Source organism: Callospermophilus lateralis, chromosome 12 (assembly GCF_048772815.1).
Source record: "Callospermophilus lateralis isolate mCalLat2 chromosome 12, mCalLat2.hap1, whole genome shotgun sequence".
In the NCBI taxonomy this organism is placed as follows: domain Eukaryota; kingdom Metazoa; phylum Chordata; class Mammalia; order Rodentia; family Sciuridae; genus Callospermophilus; species Callospermophilus lateralis.
In genome coordinates this window covers 108831005-108858577 of record NC_135316.1, presented here as the reverse complement: position 1 = coordinate 108858577, position 27573 = coordinate 108831005, and the positions used below count along the sequence as shown (strand labels likewise).

Sequence of the window (27573 nt, the reverse complement as noted above, 5' to 3'; positions counted from 1 at the left end):
ACCGCCCAGCGCAGAGCGGCGCGGGCGGGTTCGCGCGCACCCCGAGCTCGGCGCGGGATCGCTCACCGAAACGGGGGAGAGGGCCGCGGAGGGCGGCCCAGCTCATCCCCCTTTATTGCCCGGGGAGGCCGCGGAGGCGCGAGCTGGGCCACGAGGGCCAGGAAAGGGGTGCAGCAGCCAGCCCGGCCCCTGCCCCGGCTCTGCCCATGCCCCGCCCCTGTCGGCTGCCGCGGCCCCCGACCTCCGCGGCCCCCGCCTCTGTCTGCAGTTCCCCTCCCCGTACCCCTCCCCGACGGAAGCTCCGAGCCCAATTAATTGAGTCAAAGGCGCGAGGGCAGGGCCCTCCCCGCCGCGGCCCGCCCCCGCCCCTCCTCCGCGCCCCTTTTCCCGCCCTGGGTGGCATCTCCTCCGCGGCAACCACAACGAGCCTCTGATTAATGAGGCCCGGCCCGGCCCCGTCCTCCGCGGGAGGGGGAGGGGACGGCGGGAAACGCGGCCCCGGGAGAAAGGGGGGCGGGGCGGGGCGGGGGCGCTCGGCCCGCCCCCCCGAGTCCCACGCCCATTGGTCGTGCGCGCCGTCCGTCTGGGGGCGCGGCACCAATGCGGGGCGGCTGGGCGGGGCGGGCGCGCCGTGTGTGCCTGCGTAACGCCGAGTCACATGTTGTTTTGCTCTTCTTAGTTCAGTCACTCGGTGCGCGATGTGTTACTCACTGTGCGGCGGGGACCGCGACGAGCTCGGGTCGCCGTTGGCAGCAGCAATAGCAGCCCCGGCGGCGGCGCGGACCCCGAGTGCCCGGGCGCACCCCGGCTTCCTGGAGCGCGGCGCGGCGACTGCAAAGGTGCGGCCGCGCGCGCCTTAGGCTCGGCCCCGCGACTCGGGGACCCCGACTCTCGGCCCAGCCAGCGAGTCCCCAGGCGCCGCCCGAGAGCCCAGGAGGCAGCGGCCGCGGGCAGCCGGGCCGGGGGGCGGCCACCGCCCGCACCAGGCATCCTCCGGAGCCTCGGAGGGCGCTGCGCCACCGGAACGTGCGGACCTCCACGGACCTTCCCCTCTCCTGGGTCGGTGGGACGCGTGTTCCGGCGGGCGGCGGGGCGAACGGGTGGCAGGGAGCCGCCCCCGCCCGCGCCCCTCCGCCCTCATCCACACCTTCCACGCCGGGCTGGGCTTCGCGGCCTGAAGAGCCGGCGATGGCGAGTCCGCCGCTGCAAGGATCCCCCGGGCCGGCGGGCGGCGACGGCCCCAACCTCAACAACAACAACAACAACAACAACCACAGCGTGCGCAAGTGCGGCTACCTGCGCAAGCAGAAGCACGGCCACAAGCGTTTCTTCGTGCTGCGCGGGCCCGGCGCAGCTGGAGACGAGGCGACAGCGACTGCGGGCGGGGGGTCGGCGCCGCAGCCTCCGCGGCTCGAGTACTACGAGAGCGAGAAGAAGTGGCGGAGCAAGGCAGGCGCCCCGAAGCGAGTGATCGCGCTCGACTGCTGCCTGAACATCAACAAGCGCGCGGACGCCAAGCACAAGTTCCTGATCGCCCTCTACACCAAGGACGAGTATTTTGCTGTGGCGGCCGAGAACGAGCAGGAGCAGGAGGGCTGGTACCGCGCGCTCACGGACCTGGTCAGCGAGGGCCGCGCGAGCGCCGGCGACCCGGCCCCCGCCGCCTCGGCCCCCGCGGCGTCCTGCAGCGCCTCCCTGCCGGGCGCCCTGGGCGGCTCGGCCGGCGCCGCGGCCGATGACAGCTACGGGCTCGTGGCGCCCGCCACGAGCGCCTACCGCGAGGTGTGGCAGGTGAACCTGAAGCCCAAGGGCCTGGGCCAGAGCAAGAACCTGACGGGCGTGTACCGCCTGTGCCTGTCGGCGCGCACCATAGGCTTCGTGAAGCTCAATTGCGAGCAGCCGTCGGTGACGCTGCAGCTAATGAACATCCGCCGCTGCGGCCATTCGGACAGCTTCTTCTTTATAGAGGTTGGCCGCTCGGCCGTCACGGGCCCCGGAGAGCTGTGGATGCAGGCCGACGACTCGGTGGTGGCGCAGAATATCCACGAGACCATTCTGGAGGCCATGAAGGCGCTCAAGGAGCTCTTCGAGTTCCGGCCGCGCAGCAAGAGCCAGTCGTCGGGGTCGTCCGCCACGCACCCTATCAGCGTTCCTGGCGCGCGCCGCCACCATCACCTGGTCAACTTACCCCCTAGTCAGACAGGCCTGGTGCGCCGCTCGCGCACCGACAGCCTGGCCGCCACACCGCCGGCCGCCAAGTGTAGCTCGTGCCGGGTTCGCACTGCCAGTGAGGGCGACGGCGGCGCTGCAGCCGGGACAGTGGCGGCGGCCGGCAGGCCTGTGTCAGTAGCCGGGAGCCCCCTGAGCCCTGGGCCGGTGCGCGCGCCCCTGAGCCGCTCGCACACCCTGAGTGGCGGCTGCGGTGGCCGCGGGAGCAAAGTGACGCTGGCGCCGGCAGGGGGCGCCCTGCAACACAGCCGCTCCATGTCCATGCCCGTGGCGCACTCGCCCCCTGCTGCCACCAGTCCTGGCAGCTTGTCGTCCAGCAGCGGGCACGGCTCAGGCTCCTACCCGCTGCCTCCGGGCCCGCACCCGCACCTGCCTCATCCTTTGCACCACCCCCCAGGTCAGCGGCCCTCCAGCGGCAGTGCCTCTGCCTCAGGCTCTCCCAGTGACCCTGGCTTCATGTCTCTGGACGAATACGGCTCTAGCCCTGGTGACCTGAGAGCCTTCTGCAGCCACAGGAGCAACACCCCGGAGTCCATCGCGGAGACACCCCCGGCCAGGGATGGCAGCGGAGGCGAGTTGTATGGGTACATGACTATGGACAGGCCTCTGAGCCACTGTGGCCGTCCGTATCGCAGAGTCTCAGGTGATGGGGTCCAGGACTTGGACAGAGGACTGAGAAAGAGGACTTACTCCTTGACCACACCTGCTCGGCAGCGGCCAGTGCCCCAGCCCTCCTCTGCCTCTCTGGATGAGTACACCCTGATGCGGGCCACCTTCTCTGGAAGCTCAGGCCGCCTCTGCCCATCTTTCCCTACATCCTCTCCCAAAGTGGCCTACCACCCCTATCCAGAGGACTATGGGGACATAGAGATTGGATCCCATAGGAGTTCCAGCAGCAATCTGGGGGCTGATGATGGCTACATGCCCATGACCCCTGGTGCGGCTCTCATGGGCAGTGGCAGCGGCAGCTGCAAGAGCGATGACTACATGCCCATGAGCCCCACCAGCGTGTCTGCCCCAAAGCAAATCCTGCAGCCAAGAGCTGCGCCTGCAGCAGACTTGCCCCCCACCGGAGCAGCAGCGCCTCAGCCCGCCCCTGTGGCCAACAGGACCTTCCCAGTGAGCGGGAGTGGCTACAAGGCCAGCTCCCCAGCGGAAAGCTCACCTGAGGATAGCGGGTACATGCGCATGTGGTGTGGCTCCAAGCTGTCCATGGAGAATGCCGACCCAAAGCTGCTTCCCAACGGGGACTACCTCAACATGTCCCCCAGCGAAGCGGGCACTGCGGGCACGCCTCCCGATTTCTTCTCAGCAGCCTTGCATGGCAGTGGGGAGGTGCTCAAAGGGGTCCCTGGCTACTGCTACAGTTCCTTGCCCCGCTCCTACAAGGCCCCTTATGCCTGCAGCGGGGACAGTGACCAGTACGTGCTCATGAGCTCCCCTGTGGGACGGATCCTGGAAGAGGAGAGGCTGGAGCCCCAGGCCACCCCAGTAACCTCCCAGTCAGCCAGCACCTTTGGGGTTGGCGGGAGTGGCCACCCCCAGCCTCCTCATCCAGCAGTGCCTTCACCCATGAGGCCAAGTGGCAGCAATTTCCTGAGCCAGCGCTGCCGGGCGGTGCGGCCCACACGCCTGTCCCTGGAGGGGCTGCAAACCCTGCCTAGTATGCACGAGTACCCCCTGCCGCCAGAGCCCAAGAGCCCTGGAGAATACATCAACATTGACTTTGGCGAGGCGGGTGCCCACCTCTCACCACCTGCGCCTCCGCTGCTGGCATCCGCAGCCTCCTCCTCCTCGCTGCTGTCCGCCAGTAGCCCAGCTTCGTCCCTGGGCTCAGGCACCCCGGGCACCAGCAGTGACAGCCGGCAGCGCTCCCCGCTGTCCGATTACATGAACCTGGACTTCAGCTCTCCCAAGTCCCCCAAACCGGGCACCCGCAGCGCGGACCCAGTGGGCTCCCTGGATGCCCTGCTCTCGCCTGAGGCTGCTTCCCCATACCCACCACTGCCTCCACGTCCTTCTGCCTCGCCCACCTCCCTGCAGCAGCAGCCCCCTGCACAGCCTCCTCCAGGGGAGCCCTACCATCTGCCTCCAGCATTGGGCACTGCCACCTCCCAGGGCCCCAGTGCTGCCTCCTCTACATCCTCCGAGACCGGGGACAATGGTGACTACACCGAGATGGCCTTTGGTGTGGCTGCCACTCCGCCTCAACCCATCGCGGCCCACCCAAAACCGGAAGGTGCCCGAGTGACCAGCCCCACATCGGGCTTGAAGAGGCTGAGTCTCATGGACCAGCTTTCAGGGGTGGAAGCCTTCCTGCAGGCCAGTCAGCCCCCTGACCCTCACCGAGGCGCCAAGGTCATCCGTGCAGACCCACAGGGGGGCCGCCGCCGCCACAGCTCCGAGACCTTCTCCTCAACCACTACGGTTACCCCGGTGTCTCCGTCCTTCGCCCATAACCCCAAGCGCCACAGCTCAGCCTCTGTGGAAAACGTCTCTCTCAGGAAAAGTGGCGAGGGCAGTGGTGGGGGCGTCCTCGGTGGGGGCCTTGGAGCAGGTGAGGAGCCACCCACGTCCCCAGGACAGTTGCAGCCATCACTCCCCGTGCCTCCAACCCCGCAGGTGCGGCCGTGGGCCCCGGGCCAGCCTGGGGGCTTGGTGGGCTGTCCTGGGGCCAGTGGTTCTCCTATGCGAAGAGAGACCTCTGCGGGTTTCCAGAATGGCCTCAACTACATCGCCATCGACGTGAGAGATGATCCAGGGCTGTCCCCCCAGATGCAGCATCCGCAGCCAGGAGACAAGAGCTGGGGCCGGGCCCGTAGCCTCGGGGGTCTCCTCAGTGCCGTGGGGGGCAGTGGCACCAGCGGGGTGTGTGGGGGCCCGGGCCCTGGTGCCCTGCCTTCGGCCAACACCTACGCCAGCATCGACTTCTTGTCCCGTCACTTGAAGGAGGCCACCATTGTGAAAGGTGAGGCCCTTTAACCTTGACCTGGGGTGGAGGGCGGAGCAGTGGTGCATCTCTGGGCTTTGCTCTTCTTCCCTGTGGGCCCCTTGATCTGAATGCCAGCTACTGGCTCAGACTCCTGGCTCTTGGCTGCCTGGTGCCCTCCTTCTCCAAAGAGCTTGTCAAGTTCTGTCAACCTTTGGGATGAGGGTGACGCCTTCCTGTGGGAGGGAGACTTTAGCCCCAGGCCGTCCCGTTTCCTGTGCCCCTGGCCCTTCTCTTGGCATGAGAACGTACTCCACTTCTCATCCAGCAGTGCCCACATCTAAATCTAGTGGGGGCTTCTGGGCGGGGCCTGAAGGCACCCGCCTTCCATCCTGTGCCTGTAGCTGGGCCCCAGCTGAATCTCCCTGAGGCACAGGCGTCTTTACAAAGTGGGCACCGGGTGTGGTGGCTGCCAGAGGGAATGGTTGCACCATCTCAAGCTCATACCTAAACTCTCAGAGCTTGAGGCGTGTTGCTCCAGAGGGGTGAAATGGCAGCACGGCTCTCACCTGAGCTCGTCTGGCGTCACCAGGAGAGTTTGCTGTGCCACGCGGCTCGGCAGGGAAACCTGAGTTTCTGATCAGCCAGCCCGGGTGGCTGTCTCTGATGAGTCCCCACCGGGAGGTTTGTGCCACTCAGACCCAGGAAGGGAAAGCGGGGCTGGGTGGAGTCCAGGGACCCGCGGTACCCTGGTGATGCCAGTGTGCAGCCAGGATGCCCAGGCAGCGGTGGACGAAACAAGTGAAGACAGGAGCAGCTTTTCAAGAACAACTGGACGAGAGGGTGCCATTCCCTTCCTTGTGGGCCCAGAAGCTGACCTTCCCAGACTGTGGATGGTGGGTGAGGAGGACTCAGAGGGGCTTGGATGTTCAATTCGTGTTTCAGATTTGTAGCGTTTTTTTCTGTGGGGTTGCTGCAGGTTAGACTCTAGGAACCACCAGACACATACTTTGTACCCTCTTCTGTGATTGGGAGGCTGGTAGATGCTGGCCTAAGGTCCATACTCTGCAAGGGCTCTGAAGGGCTGCGGAGGTGGCCTGGGATTCCATATGCCTTTTGTTCTTAAGTAAACTGACCAGTTTAATGCTGTCTGAATCCAGTCTGTGTTTATGGTATGCTTGGGACTGTTGGTTCGTGGAATTTAAAGTTATAGCTGTAGGGTGAATACCCTGTTATTCTAGTGCAGCAGAGGAAAGGCTATTTCCTTTTTTATTAAAACTGTACGATAGAAGATGAAAAGTCATGGCGAATTGTCAGGAGTGTGGTGCTTCAGCATCTAATTAAATCACTTGGAAGCTGTCAGAATGCATCTCATAAATGGAGACTCTCAGCTGAAGGTCACTTTGCTGGAGTCACACGTTAAACGCTACAAAATTGCCAATGTGACGGGGTTGAAGGCTTAGTTGCCTTCTAAGACATAGACCGTGTAAACACAGCGGCGTGAGTGTAATTGAGTGGGGGAAATGTGCGCGCGCAGGTTTGCTTGGTATGCCCACTTGGGTGTGTGCCAACGTGAGCATGAAAGAGCTACCTTGCGCCCAAGTCTGATCCTATCAGAAAACAGCCTGAGAACTGAGCGGCTTTCCTGCTCTTGGTGGAGGATGGGATTGAGGGGCCCTGGAACAGGTCCTCCTCTCCGGCAGCAGGGGGCCTGGGCTGTGGGCAGGGCCTGCAGGCCGGAGAGGACTCAAGGCCTTTCTGATAGTGTCGTTACATTCAGATGCAGGGTTCATGGGAGACAGTGCCCCTTGCAGACTGTAGAGATGTGAGTTTATTTAGAGTCCTGATGTGGCTGGTCTTAAGGTTTCCCAGCAGTATAAAATTCCTTTCAGCTTATAGGATTCATGATCTGAAATCCAAACCGCAGTTTGTGTGTTCCAGGGTTGCTGAGCAGAGAGAAGAGGTCGGTTTGATTTCTGTTTTTCCAAAGTCTGTGGGTATCATGATATTCTGGCAGACCACCTTCTGAGAAGGAAAAGGGCTATTTTAAAGAAAAATAGGTAACTGTAGTTTGTCTGTTGTGCCCAAACCACACGTTGAGAAAAGGCTTGTGTGCCAAATCAGGGTTCTAGGTCAAGAGCACAGCAGAGCGGGAGGGGCCAGTGAGCCATCTTGGTCAGGTGGCTCCTTCCCCAGGTCTGAGCCAGAAAGGCAGCTCCAGGACCTCATCCACTCTAAGGCCCTTCCGCTGGCGGAGGTGGTGCTCTAGATTAGAAGTTCAGGAAGGTCGGGGCCCTGTGAGAGTGGTGTATAGAAGCCAGGCTTGCAGACAGTTTCTCTGAGGAGGAGGAGGAAGGGCACTCCTGGCTGCTCTTCCCTGGCCCTTGGAAGCAGCTGTGTGGACATGCCCAGCACTCAGGTGAAGGCCTCCGGAGTTACCCGAGGCCTGGTTAATGGGGGTTTCCTGGACACTGCTGCAGTATTTGCACAAGTGGCAATAGACTTCAAGTTCTAACCGCGTGGGATAGTTGTTTACAGCGGGACTGGAAATCCGGGAGGGGTTTCAGCACAAGAGCCGATTCAGAAGCTAATGCATCTTAAGTGTAGATATATTCGTGGTCCAGGGCAAAGGCTCTTAGGCTTCTTATTTAGTGGCCAGGGCATGTTGCTTCTGTGTTTTGTATGTGAGTATGTATAGAAAAATCCAACTAATCTGTTAGTTTTGTTGTTTGGGAACTGGAAACATACCATTTAATTTACTGTTCTTTAGAAATGCTTTAAAAAGTTAACTTTATATATTTTTGCAGTAGTTTTCCTCCCTGGAGGGATGCTCATTCTAAAATTGGCTTCTGTGTATGTATAAAACAGATAAGAGTTACCACGGGAAGCATCTGTATTTAAATTGTTTGATGAAAGGGACTATCCATTCATTTCTTAGAACAAAAAGAAACAGAAAAATCACGATTTATGTCTGAAAGTAATTGCCTTGGAAGTCTGGAGGCCAACTATTAGCCTATTTTTGGAAGCTGGTGGGACTCCTTGCCACCCCAGGCCCCGGTCCCAGCTGGGTGAGGGCTGGTAAGGTACCGCACAGGCTGGGCTCCACTTGTAGGAAGAAGGAGTGAGGTGCTAATGAAAACACACACAGGCTTTCGTGAATGAAAGTCACATGACCTGTTCCATTTCCTTTATTGAAAGAGAAACCTTTATAAAAATAGTGCTTCACAGAAGGAAGCACCATGCGTGGAATCAGGAAGCCAGGTTTCTGGTTGCTGCTTGTCGTGAGTCACTGTGTGACTCTGGGCAGCCACCTAATCCCTGCTTCTCACTTTCTGTCTGTGAAATGGGTGGTTCCCCCCCTTTCCTTGCTGTGTCCCAGGGCTGCTCCGACAGAAATGAGACCCGAAACAGCAATGTGTTTTCAGCACTTTGGAAGGAAAGTGGTAATAAATCCAGGAATTCTGATGGTAGTTGGAACTTTGAAACTGTGGGTGTATGCAGGAAAGGCACTTTGGTAAATGGGTACCCTGAGTTCAAACAACACGCCCCCAGGCCTGCAGATGCAGGCAGGATGGCTGGAGCCCTGCTTGCCTTCTGCTTGGTTGGTTCCCCTCTTCGTTTAGGATTCTTCAAGGGCTGGGATGTAGCTCAGTGATCCAGCAAGGGCTTTGCAGGCAGGGCTGGAGCTCCATCCCAAGCAGCAAACAAACAGGTAGAGAGATTTGTTCTGTAGAAAAGTACCCAAAGTTGAAGAGTCGTGTTTTAAATGAAAGGGTACAATAATGGTTAAGGAGATGGCATCCGATGGCTGGCCTATGTGAACAGACCTTTGAATTCCCTTTTGGGATTTGTCCATATATTAAGAAATATTGACAAAATGAGGATATATAAAAGAGATACCTTTTTTAAAAAAATTAGCTGTTAATACAGGCAACACAAGGACACAAGAACCCCTGAGCTTTCAGCTGTTAGTTCATTGTTGGGTCCAAGAGCTCGCTCAGTTGATTTAATCCTGGTGGTCACTCTCGCAGCTGTACTTTGTAGCGGTCTGGTTGTCTGTTAGAGTAAGAAAGTGTTTGAGTCTTTTGTGTACCCCCTGCCCGCCCCGTCCAAGAGGAGTTTTACTAGCTTGTTTTCTTTAGCAGCGTCAGTATTAAAATGAAGGTCTTTTTCTGAAGAGAACTTGCAAAAGTTCTCGTGCCAGTGTGGGCATAATGGGTTTTCTGTTAAGATGCCCATTAATGCACTTTCTTTAGAAGTCCAGTTCCAGGAGCTAGGTAACTTTTGGTATCAGATTTGGCAAGTGGAAAGGTTTTCTGTTTTGTTTTGTTTTGGGGATAGCACAGAATCAAGTGTTCCCGTTTCACCTTAGAAACTTAAGGGAAAATGTAACTTTACCCTTTTATCTGCGTTGCCAAGTAGAGTGGTGAAAACAGACCAGGGGCGCAGGTCCAGGCCCAGGACGAGCCTTTCCTCCCTTAGGGGACTGTGGTGGTAGACTCTCTGCCATGGCTCTGTGTGGACAGGAGCAAAACGTAGGTGTCTATACAAGATGGGCAGCACACTCTAATGTTGGCGCGTCAGTAAACAAAGCAAAGTTTTCTGACTCTCCAGAATCGTCTTTTAGAACATGTTTATCAGGTCATGGGTTTTGAGAACAATGTTATGCACATCTAAACAGGATACTCTGTTAATTTCATTTCATTTGAACGTGATCTTCAAGACTGCAGTTACTTGGAACCAGTTAGAGTAGATGAATTATTGGCAGGCTTCCTTGGTGTATTTTTTGGGGGCGGAGGGGGAGAGAACTGGTGTAGCCTTCATTCAAGGCAGAGGAGGTGCTGGGGGCTGAGATTGCTACCCAGTAGCCAGTGTCTTTCAAGATTCCCATACTGAAATTCTATGCACAGGAGAAAGTTTGAATAGAGAGAACTGGGGAGTATCTAGTTTGCTCCCTCGGTGCAAATAATGCTGACGTAGAATTGGGTTAAAACTCACAGACTGCACGCTTGCAAATGATAAAACGGTCAATTTCGCAGCTCTGATTTCTTTTTTGTTGGACTAAGAAAATATTAAGTTTGCATAAAATCATGTTTACTTGTCCAAAATGAATGGGTAAATGTGTTTTTAAGCTTTCTTCTGTTTTCTTATGCCATATATATGTGCTGTTTACTCACACGAACAATATTTATAAAATATTCTTGCTTATTGCGCTTTTACTAAAATTTGGAGTATTTGGCCAAATTCTCAGATCCACAGCATACTTTAAAATTAACAATCCCATGCATTGTGCCATACTGGCTTTTTAATATTTAAAGAGTATCAGTATTTATTCTCCAGAAATAAATATTTGGGGCAGTACATGAGAGTGTATGTGCACACATGCAGTTTCATAATATCGAATCTTGGTGCGAGAAGCATGAATTTTATTTTTCATAATTGAAACTCAAATACTGATGATCTTTTTTTCGGATCATGTTAAATTTTATTTGGGAATGTAAGCATGATCATGGACCTATTATTACTTTAGTTTTCATATGGAATCCATACAAACAGTTGAGTGAATTATTATGGTGTAGTATCAAGTTTTTTTTTTCCAAGGCATAAAAGTAGATATAATGATAAAGTGTGACCTGTGATTTTGTTAACTTAAAATCGTGTGTTTAGGTGAAGAAGGACCATGTGCTTCTGAAGTGTTAGCACACAGCATTAGTGTTCATGAACGTGATGAGTTCCTTTCTCTGCATTCTGTGGACTTCAAGCCCTCTTTTGCCAGCAGAGTATAAATAGCGCTGACAGTCTCAAAATGTGGCAGACAGTTAGTGATTTTCAAAGAATGCCATTGAAGTTGGCTGTGGTGAGAGTGAACCACTGTTCTGATAAGTATTGGAAGATAATTAATTTCTGGGGGCAAAAGGAAATTTTGCACCGATTTGGGTGGAATCGGACAGCTATTTTTTTACTCTCATAATACACCTTCATGAAGGGCTCCAGAGACCTTGTGACAGGCAGCGAGGCAGCTCTATCCGCTTTGGGAGGAATAAAGACCCTGCAGCTCAGAGAGGCCAAGCAAGCTGCCCAGGGTCACTGCAGGGTTGGGTCAGCCTCCTGCTGCCCTCCCCTCCCAGGCTCTGTGCCCTGGAGAGGGCAGCCGTGAGGCCAGCGTCCTGATTTGCATTTCCCGTGGTGCTAGTTGCCCACTTTCCTTCTCGGTGGGGACAGTGGAGGAAGAAGGCTGGTACGAAGCCCTCTGTTTTCCTTAGACCAGTCTTACACCTGCCCTGAAGAGCTTAGGTTTTGTGCAGTGACGTTGAGAGCTGACAGCGCACTCGTTGGTGGGTCCCAGTGCTGGGTCCCAGCCTTCCTGGCCCTGGCTTGGATACCAGGGGAAGCTCCTGTCCGCGGCTGTTTTGAGATGAGTCTTAGTGAAGCGAGTTGGCTGCTGATCTGGAAAAACACCGTCCTCCCAGAAATCAACACTCTCACCTCCGTGCGCTGGCATCAGGGAGAATCCCAGGGCAGTGTGAGGGGGACCAGTCAGGAGCCACTGACATCATGTCACTTATTTTAAGGTTGTGAAAACAGGGGCCATGCCAGGTGCCTCTGGCATCCGATTCAAGGTCGTGGGTTTAATTAGCGTAGAGTTGTTTGTAAACAGCGGAAGAAGGAGTGGGAGAGGGAAGGGTGGCGGGCTTCCTTGGTTCCCTGGGTGCTGAGTGACTTGCCTGCTCCCGTTGGACCGACTTAGGATGTGAGGAGGTGACACTGGCTATCGGAGTGCTTCTAGCAGAGACAGAAGGGGCAGGGCAGCCAGGAAGGGTGGTCGGGCCCTGAGGGAGGGCCACCGGGCGGGCTGTGCTGTCTTTCTTATTTTTTTTTAATTCTCAGGAAAGAAATCCTCTCATAGGACTTCTAGATGAAGAGAAATGGTTTTCCTACCAACTCCATTTGACAGAAGCTACTGTTTCTCTAGTGATGGGACTGCAGTGCTCTTTTCTAAAACGTTCTTAAGCCAGCACCCACACATTCACAGGCTGCACGGCCCCGTGCTGTAGGCTCAGCGCCCTGCCCCAGTCGCTGTCGGTCCCTTGGCTTCCTAGCAGATGGCAGCCCAGGGCCATGCGCCCTCCACCACTGTGAGCCACCAGCGCGACCGCCCAGAGGGAGCCCCTCGCGGTGGGAGGCTGCCCCAGTTCCAACAAAACCAGGATGACAGGGTGAGGGAGCGTCTGTCCAGGTCAGGAGGACCAGCTCAGAGTCCCCTGTCTGTGGTGACAGGTTTATCGACACTTGCCGAGGTGTTTTTAAAAAGGAAGGGAAGAGAGGTTCTGTGTCCTGTGGAGGGAGTCGTCCCTCCTCCGCGGGCTCAGGGGCCTTTCCTGATCAAGGTGCGACTCCTCCACTGAGCTTCCGTGTGCCCTGGAGGACCCGGGCACTGAGCACTCTCTTGTGTTGCCCAGGGCTGTGAGGCCACTAAGGCAGGCACTGGCTGGTCCCCACGTATGAGCTCCCAGGTAAGTGGGAGTCACCAGTGGACCCCACCCCCTGGGCTAAGCCCCCCTGCCACAGCCCCCCACCCCCAGCAGTTCTGTGACTTCACAAGTCCCTAAGCATGGATAAACGGGGAAGTTGGGGAGCAGGGAGACACGTCTTGGAAATAGGCCAAGATGTCCTTACTAAATTTAAAAACTATGCAGATAGTACTTGGAAACTCTGAGCAATAAGCAGGATTAACCACGGCATGGATTAGAGGGTTGAGCAGCTTGCTTTTGTGTGAAGAGGTCAGAAATGGAGGTACTAGGACCCTGGTGTCCTGCGGACACTGCCAAGTTCCTGAGCTTTCCAGACAATAGACAGAAATTCCTGGAAGAGGAGAGCCCTGAGCATGTTTTTGAGTTGCTTCCGTTCTTTTCTGACATGATAGAAGGCTTTCAGCTTTTACTGTCCTTCCTCATCAGAGTGACCTAAAATAACATGTGACATGTGCAGCTGGGGCAGAGAGTCCCCTGAGCCCCCTGACCTTCCAGCTGGAGACGCCCAGCGAGGTTGGGGGACTCTGGGAGGAACTTAGCCCCACTGTCTGGGGACAGCCAGCCCGGATTCAGCTCAGGTCAGAGAGAGCGCCTTAGCAAATGCCCTCTTTGCAAAACTGCAGAGTCTTTCTTTTATTAGAGTATTGTGAGACCAGGAGTCTAAACTTATTTTAACAACAGTCAGTTTCAGAAAACTAATTTAGCTGGTTAAAAAAAAAAAAAAAGTTAAAATTCTAGTAATGAACAGAGACGAAGTACCAGATACGGAAGTCGCACAAGGCATCACCGCACAAATGCCACTGCATTGGCCAACACTCTCAGGCCTTATTTTTGACAGGCTTTTGAAAGTGAGAACTTCCTTTGGAGGGCTGGGCGGCTTCTGCGTGTGATGGCATCCCGGCCTGTAGGGTCATCTTGGAACCCTCCAGATGCCATCGAGCTCACCCGCCCTGTTCAGTCTTCCTTCACGCAGTTATTTTCAGTTTAATCGTCGACCCTGCTGGGTCATCACGGGGCCTTAGTTACAAATGAAATAGTAGCCGCTGCTTTAAATCTCGTTTTCCCGGCCCGGGGCACCCACAGGGTTCCTAGGGTGAGGTCAGTACAAGCACGTGTCTCTCAGATCCTGACTTCATCCGGTCCAGCTGACGGGACCGGGACTTGTGGGGTTCTTGGCTGCCCACTGAAGTCGGCGTGCAGGGGCGCCGTGATCGTCTGTGTGTTGGGAGTCTGGTGCGCCAGCACGGATCTGCCTGCTCTGGAGAGAGAAGAGGAAGAACAAGGTCTCTGCCCTCTGGGCCCCAGGGTCCACTAGGACAGCAACCACCCGGAGCTGCTTTGGGGCAGCTGCTCTGATCCGTCAGTAGGTGCCCACCCTGCGGGGCGCTCGGCAGGAGACCACGGATGACCGGCCCTGCTGGACGACTCTGCTGGAGTGCCCGCCCCTGCCCTCCGTCCCAGACCAGCACGTTTCTCCTCTGTGAGGCCTTGGTTGACGGGGTGCCGCCCTGCTTCCTGGGTGCTCGCTCGCCCGGCTCCTGCGGCCCGGAGCCTTAACCCAGACTCCTTGGAGTCCCGCCTGCACGGGTGCCGGGTTCCAGAGGCTGCCCCGCCTGAGTCTGCCCTGCTCAGTGGGGCCAGGAACGCTCCGGCTGCTCTCTGCGCCCGCTCCCTTCCCCTGCGTGTCCACGTGTGCCCTTTGGGTTTTAGCGCAGACATTCAGATAGCCATAGGGGTTGTCCTTGAGATTCACCCCGTTTTAGTCCCTTCCCTGATGATTTCCTGGAGAGCCCTTTTCTCTCCACACACCTCCGCGACACAGAGGCCTCTCAAGGTCTGTCCGTCCCTTCACGGCCCGACTTTGCAGGCAAGCCCCCTCCTCCCTGGCCGCTCCCCAGCTCCAGCCCAGCCCTCTGGACGCCTCCTGCTCTGAAGTGAGCCCCTTCCTCACAGCTGGGCCTCACACAGAGGGACGTCGGGTGGCTGTGCCCGGCTCAGGCTAACAGCGGGTGGGGGGGTGGGGGGTGTGCTCCTGTGAGTTACCTGTCACGCTTAACCTCTGGCCGCCCTTCAGGATTCTTCCCATAACAAAACCAGAAAACCCAAACCGTGGGAGCTTCACCCTGAGGCTGTTGGGAGCTGCAGAGTGGCCAGAGAGGCGGAAGGCCCCTCGGTTTTCCAATCTGACCAGTTGTTCAGTGTGAGCATTCACTTGACTCCAAAGGTGATGGCTGTTACATGTGGACCACTCTAAACGTATTTCATCCATTTGAATAATACGAAGAAAGAGGCTGACAAGAAATGGGTGTTTTCAAGCTAAGATGAAAGTCCTCAGTGGACTGTCTTCCTCCAAAACCTAGGAACAAACCAAGTTGAGGTGTGTTCAGGACAGGACGTAGTGTAGGTGGTACAAAAGCTTTGGAGTATACAGCAGGAAAGGAGCATGGCAGGAAGGTGGCTTCTGAGCCTAGTGACCCAGAGGTGGCAAAGAGCAAGTCCAGTGACTCCCAGGGAGAAGGCACACAGGTGAACGGGGGCAGCAGTGCAAAGGCCCTGCGGCAGGATATTGCCTGGTATGTTCCAGCGTCAGAGCTACTGGCAACAACTCAGCAGAGAAGAGTAGGTGAGAGTGAGAACGTCAAGGAAGAGCACTATGCTGGTGGCTGGCCCTCCCTAGACTGACCTTCTGGTGGCCTTTGTACTCAGTGAGCTATATGTGCATGTCTGAGTTTCTTTATCAGAAACTTGTAATATTTGGAAAGACTTAAAAGTCTTCTAGTGGCACAGAGACCCTGAAATGTCACTGAGGTCAGGGACAACAGTGGGAAACTTTTGTAACCTAAACAACAGAATAAAGGCACAAGTGTTGAACGGCGGTGCCTTGTCATAGAAGCCTGCATTCGCACAGCGCCTTGGGGTCCGCAGAGCGCTGGAAAGCCCCTGGAGGGTTCTCAGCAGGGCGCCCACCTCGGGGGGGCGCGGGGCTCCCGTGTGGCAGGGTCCTCTCTGGCTGTGGAGGCTGAGCTGGCCGGCTCTTGCTGCTGCTGGGTACCTTCTAGAGAAGACAGCGCTTCGCTAGAATAGGAAGTGCTCTGCCTGTGCCCGCGCACAGGCCGCCTGCCTGCTCCTCACGCCTTAGAGGCTGGGCACCAGGCACCTGCCGCTGTACCCAGAGCCGCCTCCGCGCAGGCTCATGAAAAAGATCACTTGAGTGCATCATCTAATCCAGAAGCTCAAATGGTGGAAAGCAGGACGTTGGTAGATGACTTCTAATTCCATGTTTCACGGAGACTCGGACTCAGCAGGGACGTGCCTGTGGAGTCAGTTTAGAGCCCAGGTGTGAGTGGCTCAGGAGAGCACCATGATGCCCTTCAGTTGCTTGTGCAGGACGCACACTGAACAAGTGGCCCCGCCCCGGCCAGCAGAGCGTGGCAGCCTGCATACGTTGAGAAGCTCATGGTGTATAGATCTTCCTTTGGAATTAAAGCTCAATGTGACAGTTGTTCTGAAATATATTTTTTAAAAAAGATATGATACCTAAAAGGTCTTAGAAAAACATGCATTTTGATGGCAAGGAAGGCAGACCTGTTGGTCGTCTCTCCTTCCAGGTGGAGATCATGAACTGCCCCTCACTCTCACTCTCCAAGGAAAGTGGAGGCAGGGCAGTGGTTTGTGGTGACTTGGTAGAGACTGGGCAGCCGCCCTGGAGCGTCCCGCGGGGTGGGACTGACTCCCGGGGTGGAGTGTCCCCGAGTGCCCTCCCCCAGGGGAGCTGAGTGTGCCTGCCCCTGTTTGTCACTCTGAGAGGTGTTTGCGAGGTCCCTCTCTTTGGTCTGTTCTCATCTGCCTTAAAGGACTCCTGCCCAGCCCCGCTTGGAGAAACCAGTGTGCGTCCGGCCGTGGGGACACCACCCACAGTCCGCCGTTCCTGGGAGGCTCCTCTTTCCAAGCCTAGGCCTGGGGTCGCCTCCCTGTGGTTGGTCTTATTCTCTTGGGATGCTTTTATCCTGCTGAAGAGGGCTGGGCAGGAGGCAGGACTGCCATCGGTCACGTCTGCGTGTGTCCCCGTTGTCCCAGCATGCTGTCTGAACAGGAGCCAGGTGGCACAGTCCCCAGCCACCTTCCAGCTTGCCTGCTCATCCAGTGTCCCCAGGAGCCTTTGGAAAACACATGGCCAGCTGTCTGACCCGGCACCTGGGTCCCCAGGTGGAAGGTGCTCCCAGCCCAGCATCTGAAAATGTGAGGCCCAGACTGAAGAAGTCGTCCTTCATGGGAGCTCCCTCTGGGCTGCGGGTCTTGGCTCGTCCTAGAGATGGAGGCATTTGGCTCCAGGGTGTGTGCGGTGGCCTGGGGGGGGGCCTGGGCACTGCCTGTTGGAGGCCACCGGCTGGTGAAGTAGCAAGAGAGCCAGCCTGACGGAGTGGGATGTCCACAGATGGGGCTGGGGACATGGGGAAGAGGAAGGGCAGGTGCTGGTGTCCCCTGTGTCCCTACCCCAGGGAGTCCTGGCCGTCGCCTGCTCTGTCTTGCCTTTTTGATGAAAGGATTTGTATCATGGCAGGTTGACACTTTCTTCCCTCATTACTGAAGTTTCGATGACCAGTGCTTCCTTTGGACGTGACCGTCACCTGTGGAGGGGATTTAGGCATCTGCTTGTGTTTTGGTGCACTTTTGTATAAGCCAGAGTGACGGGGAGAGCCGCCCCAGCAGAGCCCAGCCTGTTGGTGGGGCCTGAGTCGGTGCAGCATGTGTCACAGGAGGGTGCTGTGGTCCCTGGGATAGCTGCCCCCACAGTGGGCACTACAGCCCCTTCCTGGGGTTTGGTCCTGTCCTGATGTGCGGGCAGCCTTGAGCAAAGCCGCTCTGGTGGCTGGTCACCCAGCACTGGGTTCTCCATTCTGCGCGTCCAGCTAAAGCAAGTTGGTTCGTCTGCCCAGCGGCCTGTTTGCTGCGCGAAGTCGTGGTGTTGGTGACGTCGTTCATGGATGCCTTTCAAGGAGGACAGGGCTGGGAGGGCAGGTGTGGGAGGCCCAGCCAGGGAGTCTCTGTGGCTCAGAACTCAGCATGCACCCACGCATGCTCCATCGAAGGTGCACGGAGAAGGGCACAGATCCGGCCACAGCGAGTGGTGCCGTGGCGTGGGCTTCCTCGGGTGTGGAAGAGCTACGTGCACGGGCCTTGTTCACGGCCATGGTAGACTGCATACATCAGGTCTCATGCTGTGGTCTCCTGGGACCCTGCGGGGGGTTCGAGGAGAGAGAACGGCCCCATTTCATGTGAGGCAGAGACCCCGAGCCACGAGGCATGAGGTGGCTGGCGAGGTGGCCAGCCTCAGGTCAACTTCTGGCGTGGGCACTGGTCCCTCCAGAGCCCCCAGGGAGCAGTGGCCTGTGTTGCCCTGCCAGTCGGAGGCACTTCCGCAACCTGTGCTTGGAGCAGGGGCTCGCACTAGGTCTAGGCAGGGTCTGGGCTTGGCCCTGGCTGTCCTGTGGCCTTAGAGCCGGGGGGAGGGCATTCAGCAGGCCCTGCTCTTCCAGAGGCTCCGAGCTGCACCTGGGAGGTCTGGGAGGCATCTTCTTCAGGTACTTGAAGGAAAGAGGGGTTCAGCTGAGTTGATACATAAACAGGCCATTTGGATGTGGGTATATTTTGAAGAAATTATACCCATTTCCTTAATTTGACAGGACAAACATAAAACACAGATTTATAACTTTAGATGTAAATGTTTTTACAGTATACGTAAAATCCATATTTTTTACATTAGTATCAGTCGTATGTACAAAAATGGGTTAAATGTTAAATCTGAGAAAAGAATTGCATTGTCATAGTGTTTTGCAATTTGAATGCGAATTATATCTCCTGTCCTAGGTGTCCTTGTCAGGACTTATGTCCACCTTTTCAAATGGCCTGATTTGGCCCGTTTTTGAATGGCAGACCTGGGGGGTGTGACTGAGCATCCTGGGGTGGGGGGCCTTTAGTAAGGATCAGAGCAGACGGTCCCTGTGAGGAACTCCATCCCCAGGGGTCTGGCTTCCCACATGATTTTGGACTTGCCTCCTCACCCTTGGCAGGCTGGAGCCGGTGGTTGTTGGTAGCCTGCATGGCAGGTGAGCTCGCCATGTGCAGCTTTAGGGATCTGCTAGTTCAGACAGCTGTCCGTCAGCTCAGGTGGGACACACAGATGGGCCCTGGTGGTTTCTTGGATCTTCTCATGAGCTTCCTTACCAGAGGCCGCCCTGTCCTGTGTGCCTCAGGCTTGGCAGACTCCTTCCCTGCGGGTCAGTTATGGGTGTTTTGGGTTTCCTTGCCCACCAGTCTCCGTCACAGCTGCTTAACGTGCTTAAGGTGGGAGTAGGCATGAGACGGGTAATGGGCAGGTCTGGCGCACCCTATTGATCTCTGCCTGAGAGTGTCATTCTCTCTCTCTCTCTCTCTCTCTCTCTCTCTCTCTCTCTCTTTGTCTCTCATTTTTTTGGTGGTGCTGGGGATTGAACCCAGGGCCTTGTGCATGTGAGGCAAGCACTCTACCAACTGAGCTAGATCCCCAGTCCCCTGGAATGTCATTCTCATGTGACGTCGAAAGGTTTCCTTTTATTCTGGGTCCTAGCCAGTCCTAAAATTTTGTTTTCCTTTAGAAAATTATATTTCTCTTCTCTGCCTATGAAAAATGGCAAACACCACTTGGGGTTTTAATTTCGGTTGAGTCCAACTTAGGGTGATTAAGGACCAATATGCCTTGTGCTAGATGCTGGAACACCAAGGTGAGAAAGGCGTAGTCAGAACTTGGTCCAGTGGGGAGCAGGTCCCTAAAGCTACACACACGTCATCCGGGGTGACTTATTAAACAGGGTCAAGTGTAGTGTAGTGGTGGATGTCCCTGAGCTAATGAAAGAACAGGGTGTATGATCTCTCTAGTACCATACATTGGTCTTAAAGTAATAATTAAAGGTCGAGCTACAGAGGTCAAGAATGAGATGGTCATTGCCATGGGGGGTGGGGGAGACGGGTGGCTGAGGCAGAGAAAGGACACAGGAGCACACGGAGCTGCCCAAGCCTGCAGGTCCGGCACACAGCATGCGGTCATGGTGAGAAGATTGTGTTAAACAAGTAGATTTTAGCTGCTCTTATCACAGAAGTGTAAGTGGGAGATGAGAGGGTTGTTGACGTACTCCGCCACGGTAACCCCTTTACTACCTGTACGTGTCCCAGAGCATCATGTCGTGAATCTCAGATACACACAACAACATCTATTTAAGGAAGAAAAAGGTTCGTGGTATAATTAGAATTTTAAGCTTTGGTCCCCCAAGGGGTCCAGAAACCAGCCTGTCCTGCCTCCCTGCTGCAGGAGTCCTCCCTGCTGGGAGCCTTGGGGAAGAGTTGAGCACTTCTTCAGGGACCCCTTGGGACCCCCTGGAAGGCTTCCCTGGGTGCCTCCAACCTGGGGCTGCTAGCCTTTCATCACTAGTGTCCCTCAGCAGGTCAGGAGCCACTTGGTCTCAAAGGTGTCTGTGCCAGAGCATGTGAGACTGTCTCCCACGTGGTGTGGGGTGCTGCCGCTGCAGGTGGGGTGGAAAACTCTTGCCCTAGAAGAACAGCCCACATAACGCACGGCAGCAACAGCCCAGAAAAGAGACACCCAAGCCTGTGGCCGACATTGGCCAGGCCGGGCCCTGCAGGCACTTGTTCCTGTGCCTGGAACGGTGGCTGTGGGGGGGGGGGGGCGGTGGAGGGGACGGACAGGACAGCCAGGAGGCCCTGAGGCTCCGTTCGCTGGGTGGCTAGGTTCACTGGCACAAAGGATCAAGCAGAAGTCAAACTCAGTGCGTGAGAAACCCGGCTGGCTCTCCTGCCGGCCGCAGGGCAGGCTCCCCCGTTTTGGGGTTCCCCTGTAACAGGCATTCAGAACCAGGAGGTCTGCATCATGGCACAGGTGGGAGCTGTGGAGTCCTGTCTGTCGCAGGCAGGTTGGTGGACATTGTCCCCACAGCGCAGGAGCTTATTCATCCACATTTTCCTTCTAAGTGATTTGTTTCCCCAATTTAAAAGGAAGTTAAAGTGACCGTTTTTCTCAGAATCCCTGGCTCGTTATCACCCACAGCGTGCTGTTGTCACACACACTTGTGTGGCTGGCCTGTTCTGCTTTTAGTAAAATAGGGAGATACTGAATTATCAGGCGTGTTTTTTCTAGGAATTTCTCCTACAACCGAAAACTTTATTTACCCTCATAATTCTGTATTTAACAGAAAAAGGTCTAAACCGGGGCTGGGTTGGGCCCAAGATAGGTCTGAACGCGCCTGAGGTCTCTCCCTTGGTCGTGTGGCTCGGGGACACAAAACGCAGCGCCAAGAGGTGCCTGGCTTGGTTTGCCAGTCAGCAGGGGAGCAGGGCCCTGGTGGCAGGGGTCGCCTTGACCCAGCGGAGTGGACTGGACTCTGAACACTGAAGAGTGACCTTGAACTCAGACAGGCCCAAACCCAGGTTCTCGTGAGAAGTCAAGTGAAGGCCGTAGTGAGTCGGGGTGCCCAGAACGTCCTCTCATCTCCTTCGCTGGGACAAGTTTGCCTCGTTCCTGGCTGGCGCATTCTGCATCCGCCGCTCCCCTGGTTTTTCTCCTGTGATTGTGACGGTGGCCCTGAGCGCCCTGGTGCTGACCCGTGTTTTGCGAGGACACTTCCCACTCGTTCTGCTGGGTCCCAGTGGTGGGTGCGCCCTCCCTCCCTGTCTTGGGGCAGCCAGGCAGACTGGAGGCCTGACCTTTAACCTTTGCCTTCTGACTGCTCTTCTGAGTGGAAGAGAAAGGGTGAAATCATAGCTGGCCTATGTGACTGCCCCACATAGGAATGCCATTTGTCACAAAGGACCGCAGAGAAAAGACAGGAACAATAGCTGGGATGCCTGGCGTGTCCTGAAGGGCCACTTTCTGTGCCACAGGTACTGGTTACTGCTGTGTCTGGTTTCACCCAGTGACTCCTGAGTGCGCTTCTGTGCAGGGCTCCGAGCCGTGCCTGGTGTGGCAGATTCTAGCCCTGTGACCATGTGTCAGTGTCCTTTTCCTAGTAGGCACTGACTTTAGGAGCAGGATGCTGTGTGGCACTCTGTGACCGCATGCGCAGCCTGTGATTTCGACTCTGCTGGTTTTTGATCCTGGGCCGATGAGTTCAAAGAACGTGTCCCTTCTCAGGGCGCGTGCAGGGCAGTGTGGCCGGGGCCGGAACCTGTGCTTTGCTTCTAGTGGGGCTAGCAGACATAAATAAATAAACTTATGCTGGGATCTCATCCTTAGGAAGCATAAATATTTAAAGACCAAAGATATCATATGAGTAGTGTTAGAAAATGTTTTCTTTTCTCCTATTTTGAATGAACCAGACTAATAATTTACTTTAAAAACAAACAAACAAGAAGGGAGAATGCACTTGTGTGCTAGGTTCTGATCCACAGGAGTTTTTTGGCTCCCCCTCTGCCTTCCTCCCTGCCGCAGGGGAGTGGCACCAAGGAGTGAGGGTGGTCAGAAGAGGCTGGCACTGGGCTTCCCTGGGGCCTCCCCCAGGCTGGACTCTGGCTGTTGCCTGGGGCTGCAGAGACCTCCTACACCTGCCGCTCACCTGGGCTCAGTCACACACCCCCCGGGGCCTGGGCCCTCCTGGTCACACTGGGTCAAGGTCCTTGCTAGGAAGCACAGGGGACAGGCACATTTTGCTCTTTTGATAATGGAAGGGACAGGGGTGTCTCGGTGTGAGTGGAGGCGGCCAGTTTCTGCCGGGTCCTTCTTTCTGTGATCATGGGAAGCTTGCGGTCAGTTTCCCACAGGACTCCTTTCCCCGCGTCCTTCCTGGCATTCATGTTCTGAGGTCTCTCTGGCAGCTGCGTCCTTCTGCTGTGCCTGGCAGCCGAGCAAGGGTCTCTCTCTCCTCTCTCGCTCTCCTTCTTCCCCTCGCTTTGCCTCTGCCTGGCTTCGATGGCTGGTCTGCTGGCATTTCTGTGGTGCCCCTGGGCATCGCAGGCCTTCGCTGAGCCAGCAGCCGCCTCCCACAGAGGGGCCGAGGGGGAGAGCCAGCTGGTCTGAGTGGCGAGGTGCTGAGGTCCAGGAGCTAGAGCCTGACAGTCCCCTGGGAGGCCCAGAGGTCTCGGCCGCCCCCCCATAGGAGGTAGCCACAGTAGGAGACAAGTCACGTCTACATGTGTTCGCCCTGGTTCCCTGTGTGAACATGAGTGGGTTTGTGGGACCACACGTCCCGGGCTTGCAGGCCATCTCCAGGCTGAGGGCCAGCCTGCGTCTGGTCTCCCTCCCCTGGCTTTCCTATGTCCCCCCCCAGGGCATCCATGAGACCTGGCACCAGAGTAGAATTTCAGGAGAAGCTTATTGAAAGGTCTTTGCAGGAGCAGTTGCATGAGGGCTGCTTGCCGCTGCTCGGCTCTTGCTCGCGTGATACTCATGCTCAGAGTTGAGGGTCTTGATGACTGTGTCATTTCAAACCATAAAATCATAGGTTCACTCGATTATAGCTCATCGAGGTCGAATGACTAGAGTTGGCTTTCAGGAATCCAGCATCCCTAAAAACAGTGAGAACCACAGTGGCCCCATGAATCCACCCGTGAGAACAAAAAATAATTTTTCCAGTAATAATTAATTCACCATTTATATGACTGGACATTTTAAGTTTGCAAAAGTAAAGACTGTACTTAGGTGTTGTCAAGATAGTGGTCTTAGGGTTAACATGAGACATTTAGCATCATTTAGCGTAAGTGTTAAGGTGAAAATAGAACTTTGATTAGAGACTTTCTGTCGTGGATGACACGGTCTTTCCTGATCTGGGCGTAGGATTCATCCCCTTCAGGGCCTGAGTGACAAAATGCAAACTCGTTGTAGGGTAAAACTCTAGTCCAAGTGGAGTTTAGCAGAGGGGGCTTTGTGAGGAATGCAGGCAGGGCTCCCCGCAGGCTCTGGGGTGGGAGATCACGGTGTGGCACAGCGGGCTGGAGCTCTGTCCTCCCTGGGAGGAAATTCGGGGCTGGTTGTCTGTTAAGCTTCGTCTGCAGAACATGGTTTACCTTTCGATTTTTGAAGGACATAAACTTCATTTAAAAAATAAGGAAAAGCCACATAGCCTCCCTGTCACTCCCAGGGAGGTGTGAAGACGGGTGTGAGCCTCTCCCAGGGTCTCCGCTTTCCTGGCGGGGGAGTGAGACCTGGAGTTGGCGGTGGTGGCCTCCAGGGCCAGTCCTCTGAACTCCAGATGGGGAAGAAGGGATCAGAGGCACAGAAGAGGGTCGTGGGGCGTGAGGCGAACGAGGGCCAGGCTCGCTCAGCCGCAGAGGCCCCTGCAGCTCTGCAGGTCGGGCAGGCTCGGCCCGGAGGTAGAGATCTGCCTGCCCTGAGACCCAGCAGCCAGAGCTAGCAGGGTTCCCTCAACCTGGCCGCTGTCCTCAACTCACAGTGTGGTTTTTGGGTTAAACAGCCAAGAAACTAAATTTTTTTTTAAAAAAAGGCGGCAGGATGTGAGGTGCCAGGACCGTCCCAGCTGGTATGCCTGTGAGGTGAGCTGTGAGGAGAACTGCGCTCGGGGCCCCAGGAAAGGCAGGGGGCAGAGCCGACCCTGGAAGTGGAGCTGGCCGTGCCCCCCCCCCCGCCCAGCCCTGCAGGGAGCAGAGCCCTGCCAGGCAGCAGGGGCATCAAGCTGGATCATGCTGGGCATTGACAGGGCGAGGCCCTCCACCAGGAAGAGCTTTCTGCTGCTCGTACAGTGACGGTTTACTGAGCTCTTTAGCGGGGTTGTCATCGGCTTTTCCCGCTACAAGAACAGTTAGAGGAGGACGGTGATCTGGCTCACAGACCCCGAGGTCCAGGCCATAGATGGCTGACCCTCCTGCCCCGGGGCTGAGGTGAGGCAGAACCTCATAGCAAGAGGGATGGCGAGGAGACCAGCTCAGGACTTGGCAGCAGTCAGAGAGGGCTCTGCTGACCAGGCTGGGGTGCAGCTCAGGTGGTAGGGGGCTTGCCTCACAGGCCCAAGGCCCTGGCTCCCTCCCAGCACCTGGGACCCCCCCTCCAGCCACTCCCCACCTGCCTGTGGTCACCACCCGTTTAATCCATCGGTGGATTGATTCATCTATTAGGTGATCCCTCTCACCATTTCCCCTCGGAACCGTCTTCATTGTCTCACATAGGAGCTTCTGGGGACACCTCACGACTCGGCTACTTCACCTTCTCAGCAGCCCTGGGAGGAAGACCGTTCTTCTCCTCCCCCTGACCTGGGGTGGTTCCCAGGTGCTCAGGGTGAAGCAGACTCTTGCCTCTCCATCTCCTATGGCTCATTGATGGAGTCACTCATAGAAGGGCACGAGTCTGTCTTAGATAGAAAAGCAAACCTCGCCTCACAGACGGCTGCTCAGGTGCACCTCAGTGCCGCTCCCAGGACAGTGGGCCAGCTCAGCTGTCCTGCGCGTGGAGTGAGGCCACGTACGCTTCTCCACGCGCCTCCTTCTGTGGAACCCACGCGGACCATAAGCGCAGGTCGGGGGTCTTTTCGGGAGCCCCAGAGACCACCCCGCTCTTGAGTCACTCCTGAATTCTCTGCTCTCTCTTTCAGAATGAAGCGCCATCTGGCTGCACCGCCCGGAGGTCGACAGCGGAGATTTCAGCCTATTTCCCACCGAAGCTGCATGCGACGTCTGTCGGATCTGGGCGATTCCACGTGGAGACATCTGAACTGGACAGGAACCAACCAGGCCCGAGCGCCTGCCTCTCTCACTTGTCCTGGCCGGGGCATGCGTCATTGTGCAGTGTGTGTTGCATTTTGTTTTATTTTATGACTTAAATTAGCCGAAGAAGTTATTCTGGAGCAAATTGGATGTTTTTATTGGCCTTCTTAAATCGTGGCCGGTGTCTTCATTTCTTCTTACTTTTACTTTGGCAAAGCAGATCTATCCCTCAGCATGCTAGGAGATGCTACAATACCCACCGAAGTGGTAAAATCTGGTATTTACTGGCTTACACTCAACTCTACCACAGTCCTACCTCAGTCCAAGGTAACGCCGGATCACGTGGTCGGGGTGCAGAGGCTTCCTGCACGTCCACCCCAGGGCTCGAGCGTGGCCTTGGCCTCGCCGACCTGCTCGAGTGGACACAGATTCCAGTCCAGGTACCTGCGATGTTTACTGGTGCACGGAGCCCAGAGTGGGACTGACAGTTCTCCATGGAAGTGAAATCTGGGATTGGACTTTGAAGATGGATTCGTAAATAATTATTATTAAGTGTAACTGAAGCAACCTACTTTTGAAAATCATCAGTTGTATTGGGTGGTGGGGTGGGAGGGAGGGGTCCTGGGAGGGTGACTCTCTCTTTTTACCTTTAACAGGCTTGTCTATCCTTCTCTGTGTAGCTGTTCGTGTAGGTACTTCAAGTTGCAAAAGCCTTTTCTCCCCTGCAGGAGCTCAGATGCCCTGCTGTCCTGAATCCTGAACTTAAGTTCTCTTAACCAAAACCTCGTGTAGGCACGCTGGTGGTTCAGGCTGCTGGGGCCTGCAGGCTTAATGTTTGAAAGGTATTAACTACTGCTCTCGCATTGGCCAACAAGGCTGCCCTAGAGAGAGAGAGAGAGAGAGAGAGAGAGAGAGAGAGAGAGAGAGACAGAGAGAGGCATCGTAGCTAAGCTCCTGTGCTGGAGTGGAAGGAGAAGAAAACCAGTCTCTCACAGTGCACGTCACTTGTCAAAGAAATCCTTGACAAGACCACCCTGGTTTCACATTTTCAGTGTTCTGGAAATTTCAGTGTTGTGGCAATTATCGATTATCACAGATGTCACCCAGCATGGCTGAGCTTGCCCGCAGACTGTGGGCCCCTGGCTGCCCCCCGACACGCTCTGGAGGCTCGCCCCCCCCCCCAGTGCCTGTGCCCCTGGTGGTCCTGCAGAGGCTACACTCATTCTTGGAGATGTGAGTTGTTGGTTTGTTTGGGTTTTTTGTTGTTGTTTTGTTTCTGTTTGGAGAAAATATATATATAAATATAAATATATAGAGATCTATATCACTATAGAATAATGCATTAATCAAATGAGGCTTTTTAGAGGAAGACCAAAAAATTCAATGTCTTAAAAATATATTTAACGGCAATGCAGACGTCTTCCTGCTTCCGTGCTGAACTCAGAGCAGAGGATTGTATTGCAAGACAAAGTTGAATGTAAAGTGATCCTCTGAGCATTCTCAAGGTCTTTCTTTTCTGAAATCACCCGTCACCATGACGCATAGGCCACGCAGTGCTGGTCTGACCGTCGGCTCCCGAGCGTCCTCTGCACACGTTAGTAAGATGTATGAAATGCCCTAGCGTTCGCTCTGGTTGGGGACTAGGAGCCCCCAGTGGTTTGCTGAGACTCTCCCAGCCCAGTAGGATGATGGGGACCTGCTGGACACGGCGCAGGAGGAGTCGTGGCACGGACAGGGCGTCCAGGTCCCTGCTGCCACTTAGAAGGAGAAAAATACAAAGTTGATGATGTACTAAATTTTCCTCTATCCTGTACATTTCAAAAAGGAAAAAAAAAAAGGCATATGCAATATTTACATTTTTAATTTAGTTTACAGAATGGAACCAAAATGTGTAAATGTTATGTTTGCTAAAACTTCACAATGTACATTGGGTCTTTGTACATTTTGCCTGACTTACCTTAAATTTAAAATATTTTTTTGCTATATAAACTTTAACAGTTATTAAACAGTGTTTTCTTTGGGTACGTATTGTTTCTGGATATCAAGATGTTAAATATATTTCTCGTGTTGTGTTAGGACGAGAGACTCAACCTACCCTGCTCCGTCTTCCGCTGTACGCTCTGTACAGAGGGTCGACGGGTCGCTGCTGGAGACGAGAGAAAACTGGACTAGAGTAGCGCATTG

General features: G+C 55.5%; 1 protein-coding gene and 1 non-coding gene across 2 annotated transcripts; one reads left to right on the top strand and one right to left on the bottom strand.

Moving 5' to 3' along the window:
* The first annotated feature begins 702 nt into the window (after nt 1-702).
* Nucleotides 703-25981, top strand: Irs2 (insulin receptor substrate 2). The gene is made up of 2 exons (XM_076872484.2): nt 703-5197; nt 25278-25981. Exons 1-2 carry the CDS (start codon nt 1189-1191, stop codon nt 25280-25282), a joined length of 4014 nt encoding a protein of 1337 aa, XP_076728599.2. The 5' UTR covers nt 703-1188; the 3' UTR covers nt 25283-25981.
* Nucleotides 19164-19236, bottom strand: Trnav-cac (transfer RNA valine (anticodon CAC)). The gene has a single exon. It is a non-coding gene; the product is annotated as a tRNA-Val (tRNA).
* Nucleotides 25982-27573: the final 1592 nt, after the last annotated feature.